Raw genomic sequence first — 7,500 nt, 5'->3', positions numbered from 1 at the left:
ACATGTATATGTGTTTGCAAACTCATGCAAACAAACAAACACACATACAAATACATACACATATATATGTATAATACATATAAACATGTGTATATGCATATATATATACATGTGTGTGTATGAATATGTGTGTATTTGCATACACATGCATGTGTATGCAAACACACACACACACATATGTATAAATATGAATATATATGTATATATATTTATATAATGGAGACAAACTAAATTCCTTACTCGGAAAACTATAGAGAGATGAAATTACAGATAATTCCACTTTCTCCTCTCTCATTACCTCTGGCTCTTGGTATCCTGTACGGATTACTTAACATTCACAAAGCAAATGTTCCTATGAAACATCCTATCGGCCATCGGGACCATAAATTAGAAAGCATCAAATTATTTCATTCCCCATTTGAGGGACTCCCAAATAATGAATATACAGTACAAACCAATTGTTTTTTTAGGTGACTTGATGGACATATCCAATGCCAGGGATTATGTACTTGCCAGCTTTGATGTCTCCAACTTATTTAGTAATGTCCCACTAGATGAGATTATTGATTATTAAGAATTTTCTTTCTGACAACAAACAAGAAAAAAACTTGGTTTAAATAAAGTCATATTTAAGAAACTTTTCGATACAGCAACCAAAGACATCTTGTTCTATTATATATATATATATATATATATATATATATATATACACAATATAAACAGACTGAAGGGGTAGCTATGGGTAGTCCCATAGTCTCTATTCTTGCTAAATTTTTATGTGCCATTTTGAAAAAAGCTCCTTACATGAATGACTTCCTTCCTTTAAACCTTGTCATTACTTTCGTTATGCAGATGTGTCCTTATTGCAGTTCAAATTAAATTATCATATTAAGTCCCCGGACTGTTTGAATACAAAACACCCTAATATGAAATTTACACATGAAACACTACCCTTTTTAGATATAACTATTTTTGTTTATATAGTAAAGAAAGCCCACATACACCGGACTCACTGCAAAATACAATTCTTGTATCACTACTAAACAGAAAAGTAACTTGGTGTCAATCTTAATATATAGAGCATTCAGAATATCAAGAAATTACTTCATTATATTCCTGTTAATTGACTATATCAATTCATGATTTATCAAACCTATATTGATATACTGTATAATCATTACTTTTGTTCTCAATAACCTTTTTTATAAAAGAATGCCTTTACTATATGATTTTGTCTATAACTGTTGTTATTAAACTGAGAAATTATTCAGTTATTGTGTTTCACACTGGAGATGAGTATTGTACACTCGAAACGTTTGTTTTGGTAGATTAAAAGAAGAAAGAAGTAATGATGTTTCCATTTACACTGGTCTTGAGATTCATTATATATATATATATATATATATATATATATATATATATATATATATGTCTATATATACATACATATATGTGTATCTATATAATATATATATATGGTATATGTATATATATAATATATATGTGTGTGTGCATGTGTATGTGTGTATATTTGTGTACCTATATATACACATACATACATATATATGTATACATATGTATATATATATATATATATATATATATGTATACATATGTATATATATATATATATATATGTATACATATGTATATATATGTATACATATATCTAAACACACGCATATATGTGTGTGTGTTCTGGTGTGTGTATCATTACGTGTGTGTGTACACACACACACACACATATATATATATATGTATATATGTATATCATCATCATCATTCCACTGCAGGTCATAGGCCTCTTCCAATCTTTTCCAAATTTGTCTTGCATTTTTTGTTTCCAGTCTTGGCCCCCAAAGAGACAGATAGATAGAGATAGATAAATAGATAGACGAGCAGACAAAGAGAAAGAGAGACAGAGAGAGAGAGAGAGAGAGAGAGAGAGAGAGAGAGAGAGAGAGAGAGAGAGAGAGAGAGAGAGAGAGAGCGACAGACAGATAGAAGGCGGGGGGAATAGGAAGGAATAGTTGGGGATAATGAGATAAAATGTGATGATGATTGTGTTCATTACAATCTCTTCTGCTAGCATGCTATCCTCTATGAATTTGGTGCTTAGAGAGGCATTTAAATATCTTCCAGTAGCGGATGTCATGATGTCAATAGTTCAACTGAACATCAACAATTCGTTCGTGCTGCCTGGATGAACTCGTAGACCTTTTGTAAGTGGTTTTACGGTGTTTTCAATCCCAAGTGTTTCCAAACGAAAGAATCCAGGCCTCTACATCTTGGTTTCTCTTCTCTTTGACTAAAACATGGGAGACAACTGGAGTCAAAAGTCGAGATATTGAGCTTTCATGTTAAGAACCATGCTGTGGTACATTTCTATCTGTTTGCACACACTCATACATAAATCATAGGTTTGTATATATTTACTCATTGTATATGATGGAACATATGATCGGTTACTATAAAAAGATCGATACGTTTCCTAACCGGGGACGCATCTGCAAAGCTAACAGGGACATCAGGAGAAGATAAAAGATAGCAGTGAGTCCCAGTGAGCGCCAGTTGCGGCTCGACTTCCGCAGCGATCACTGCAATGCCTTGTCGTTCCCTGGCCGAGCAGGCGCGGCAAGGGCCAAGTCGGCTTCTCGGGATCGTCCTCTGGGCAGAGCTGCGCTTCCTGAAACTCGCGGATTTCACGGTAATGAGCAACACCGGCAATATTTTAAGGTGAAAGCATCATATCTTTCGCTTCTTACTATATCCACATAATATAAATCCCTATGTTTAGAAGTCGAATTATATCAGTTTTGGTAAAGAAGGGGGGCATATATATAAATGATATATATAATATATATTATTTATATACATATATCATATATATATATATATGTGTGTGTGTCTGTGTGTGTGTGTGTGTGTGTGTGTAAGCTATCTATCTATATATATAATATAAATATATATTTATATTACATATATACATGTATATGTATATATATTACATATATACATGTATATGTATATATATATTACTTATATACATATATATACCTACGTGTGTATATATATATATATATATATATATATATATGTAGAAAAGGTATGAATGAGAATGAATATCTTCACAATACAAGAGATGTATTTGACCGGTTTCGATTCTATCTTCGTCAGAAATACATGTATTTCAGACGAAGATAGAATCGAAACCGGTCAAATATATATCTTGTATTGTGAAGATATTCATTCTCATTCATATCTTTTCTACATTTGTCAACATGAATGCGGTTCATATATATATAGATAGATATATTACATATATACATATATATATACCTATGTGTTTTTTATATATATGTGTGCGTATGTGTGTTTATGTAATATATCTATCTATATAATATATATACATATTTATATACTTATATATGTATATATATATATATGTGTGTGTGTGTGTAATTAATATACATATGTACAGATATTTAACATGTATATGTAAGCATACATATATACGTATATATACATATGTGTGTGTATTATAAAGATTATATATATATATTATATGCATGTATATATGTATGTATGTATGTATGTATGTATGTATGTATGTATGTATGTATGTATGTATGTATGTATGTATGTATGTATGTAGGTACGTATGTATGCATGCATGTTTGTATGTATGACCTACCACATCCCGTGGCTTAGGACGGATGTTTCTCTATTTAAATGTCCTCGTGTGTGTTTGTGTGTGTTTTTAGATACTATTAGATATAATTATACTGCTGTATTCCAAGATGTAATATGATATATTAAAAAACCTTTGTTCATAATATTTGAGTTGATAGTTATAATGAGACCTGCTCTTTTATTTTAATAAGCACTTTAAGAAGGCTGTTTAAAATATCAAACTTGAACAACCATTTTCGACTGAAGCCTATTTTGCTAAGGAAGAGAGGAGTGTTGTGGGGTTTGCATCTTAGAATACGGCTGACATTCACTTGTGTACTACATCAGGTTATTGGCCGAAAATGCGTTGAATTTGTCCATGGAAAGCAATCATTCGAACCATCTTCACAGGTGGCCAGTGGGTGAGCGATCTGGAAGGGAAGAAATATGAATATGGTGGGAACAGAAAGGGTGCAGAGACCTGAAGAGGAATGGATGAATTCTTCAGAGCAAAAAAGGTATAAGGCATCACAGCTAAGTTCGAGTTTACATTGGCTTTTTCGTTTTCCTTCATTTGCTTCTTAGTATAATAATAATAATAATAATCAAATATACAGAATCTACGCTCCTAATCTGTTAGTTGTTTAAATAGCTAATTCATTCCTGGAATGTCTTGATTTATATTGGATATTCTTAAATGATCGTGACGTCTTCTCTTATTTATATTATAGTATGTTACTAGTAGTAGATACAAATACAATATTAACAATTTTAATATCGACAGAAAGTTTAAGCTGTGAGTGTGCCTTGCTTCCGTTCCTATTTCTTTCTCTCTCTCCGGCTGTGTAAAAGGCTTTCTTCGATATTCTGCCAGCGAATGTCACACCTTTTGTCTACTTCGAAGCGAAAAGCGCGTTTCGGAGGATCACCTTAAGCGCCATGCTCTGTGCCTCTAGTTTAATTCCCGCGTTCGGTCTAGCTTACCGTCGTTTCAGATGATTTGTATCGAGCGCATTTTTATTATTCGGAAGTTGTTTTGATATTGCGGTAAGTGTCGAGTCCTATATCCATATGTCAAAGTTTTATATTAAGATACACTCACACACACACACACACACAAACACACACACACACACACACACACATACACACATACACACACACATATATATTCTCGGTTCGACACATTTAAATTTGAGTCATGTGGTACAATAAACTTTATCCAACATTTTAAGCATCAACTGAGCTTATTCTTCAGCTTGTAAGACATTAATAATGTTCACAAGATGAAAATGTCTAGCCATTACAGGATAGATTTCTTCAGAAACTTCAAACTTTTCAACATTTTACGTCTACATTTCAGCAATTGATGTCGCCCCCCCTGCGGCACCTGCATGGAGTTACGAGGGCGAGGAAGGTAAACAGCAACCCACTGCATTACTGTATTTCGTGCAGCCAGAGTACTTTTAACACAGGTAGTATCACTCCGTCGTCATGAAAATCCTAGTTGGCTAGTGTTGAGCTAAACACCGCCTCGTCACCTTCATTCACTGCAAATATTTGCATTTTTTTCTTGTATCATTTTTTTTTTTTTTTTTTTTTTTTCCTGGCAGTAGTCAGAATACACTTGGGGAAAGATTTTGGGTTCAATAGAATAACCGGAGGTGGTACTACCTGTGTTATGTGTAACTTGGTGCTGACAAAAGACAAACAGAACTTAGCATCTGGGTTTGGAACCGCACTTTCCTCTGCTATAACTTTGTAATTAAAATCTCAACTCAGACTGTAAATCATTGTTCCGCCTCTTCGAAAGTTATCTTTGTCTCGCTCATAGGCCCCGAGAACTGGGCGACGCTGTTTCCCAATTACTGTGCTGGCAGCAGTCAGTCCCCGATCGCCTTGAATGGACTCGAAGCCACTGCCAAGAGTTCCTCCGACGCCTGGGTGCTGGACAAATACGACACCGTCCCTACTGATCTCAAGATAGAAAACAATGGACATTCAGGTTTTATTTTTGTCATTGCCACTTTTCTGTACATGACATTGATTAGTGCCAAGTGCGTACTTCTGTTTATGATTCACGAGAAATTTGGTCCATTCTCTAAGCGGTTTCCGAAATTAAGAACCATGCAAATTTCGAAGAATCATCAACTTCGGCTACGATTGTTTTCACTGCAATTATATTTAGAGTTAACTATATGTGGGTCAATAATTTCAAGTGGAAGTGATAGCAATGTCACAGAATTTACTTTCCATCTTGATAGATATTAAGATAGAATTAACAATTTCAATAAAATAGATCCAGAAATGTAGTTCTTTTGGCCATTAAGCAAGATATTGTTGCAGTTTATGAAGCCACGTTTTGCTTTCCTCTTCCAGCCAAGGTTGCATGGACCATCACAGACGTCGCGGAGCTTCCCTCGGTCCGCGGCGGAGAGTTGGGTGGCCAGTACACTTTCGCCCAGTTTCATTTCCACTGGGGCAGCGTCAGCACGCAGGGATCTGAGCACACCATCAATGGGATCGCGTGAGTAAAGGAAGGAAGTGAAAAGTTTTAGAAGTCGAACTCTTCAATGTCCTGATAAACGCCACGAATACTTCACCTACATTGTTCCTACCCGTCCAGATATGCTGCCGAGCTTCATCTGGTGCACTTCAAGACTGAGTATGGTTCCCTCACCGAAGCGGTCGCGCACAATGACGGTCTTGCTGTGCTGGGCGTTATGCTCCTGGGCGGTCTGGTCGACAATCCCAAACTCACACCAATCATCGATGGGCTCGCTACCATCACGAATGCAGGTCTGTATCTGGCCGTTTTTTGAGGTAATAGTTGATGACTTACGAGAAATGACTTTGCTATCATTTTTTAATTGGTCAAAGTTGTTATTCTTAACTATGGTTATTTCATGAGCTGAAAACTAACAAATTTTAGCCATTAATATCATGTGTAAATATGAATGGTATATTAGCCTTCAAAATATAGGAAATTTAACACTGTATCAGATATAATCTGATTATACATCACGTAATGCAGAAGCACACTCCTTCTATTCCAGTCATAATACTCATCTCTGGGTTCTATGATCACTTTGCATTACTGTTTAACCCATTTTTGGTCTCCAGAAACCGAAGAACACCTGGCGACAATGCTTCCTCTCCAAGACCTCCTGCCGCCGGACACCAACACCTTCTACAGGTACTCAGGCTCTTTGACCACTCCCACCTGTAACGAGGTCGTCACCTGGACTGTCTTCAAAGAACCCATAAGCATTTCCGAGACTCAGGTCAGTGAAATGAATGTGAAGGAATTATAAGATTATATAAAACAATCTATAAAACTACAAATACTTACTTTAATGATAATGATTAAAGGTTTGATAATCATTAATGATTAATATCAATTTTATCATAATAATGATTGTTATTAATTACTATAACGACTTCCCTGATTACCATTATTATTACTGTATCAAAAGCCAATACTGTGATATGAAGTGTCTTTCTCTCTCGCCCAGCTTGAGGAATTCCGCAAGCTCCTCGGAGAGGATGGACAGCACCACATTGTCGACAACTTCCGTCCCGTCCAGCACCTCAACGGCCGCACGGTGAGTTAGAGGGAAAAAAGGGGAAGAAATGATCTGCTGAGGATAGGAAGGGCGAAACTCGGGCATGCCGGGGCGGACAAGCGTCTCATTCTCTCACAGTGAAGTCATTTGCCGACACTTTGGACAAGTTGCTATACTTTGCCGAGTAAGGGGAGAACTTTGCAGAAAAGAGAGAGAAAGGGAAAAAGAAGCATCCCATTCCTCTGTCCCGTGTATTTTTTGG

General features: G+C 35.7%; 1 protein-coding gene across 1 annotated transcript in view; it reads left to right on the top strand.

Moving 5' to 3' along the window:
- The first annotated feature begins 4,611 nt into the window (after positions 1–4,611).
- LOC125034623 (carbonic anhydrase 1-like) overlaps positions 4,612–7,500 on the top strand; it is a 3,359-nt gene continuing 470 nt past the window's right edge. Inside the window, exons 1-7 of the mRNA XM_047626524.1 lie at positions 4,612–4,645; positions 5,036–5,089; positions 5,486–5,677; positions 6,052–6,199; positions 6,299–6,471; positions 6,796–6,956; positions 7,188–7,277. Of these exons, the coding sequence (XP_047482480.1) occupies positions 4,612–4,645; positions 5,036–5,089; positions 5,486–5,677; positions 6,052–6,199; positions 6,299–6,471; positions 6,796–6,956; positions 7,188–7,277 (852 nt within the window). The remainder of the gene's footprint in view (positions 4,646–5,035; positions 5,090–5,485; positions 5,678–6,051; positions 6,200–6,298; positions 6,472–6,795; positions 6,957–7,187; positions 7,278–7,500) is intronic.

The sequence above is a fragment of the Penaeus chinensis genome, chromosome 18 (genome assembly GCF_019202785.1).
Source record: "Penaeus chinensis breed Huanghai No. 1 chromosome 18, ASM1920278v2, whole genome shotgun sequence".
Classification (NCBI taxonomy): Eukaryota; Metazoa; Arthropoda; class Malacostraca; order Decapoda; family Penaeidae; genus Penaeus; species Penaeus chinensis.
The sequence above is the reverse complement of the archived record's forward strand: the minus strand, read 5'-3'. Positions and strand labels throughout refer to the sequence as shown.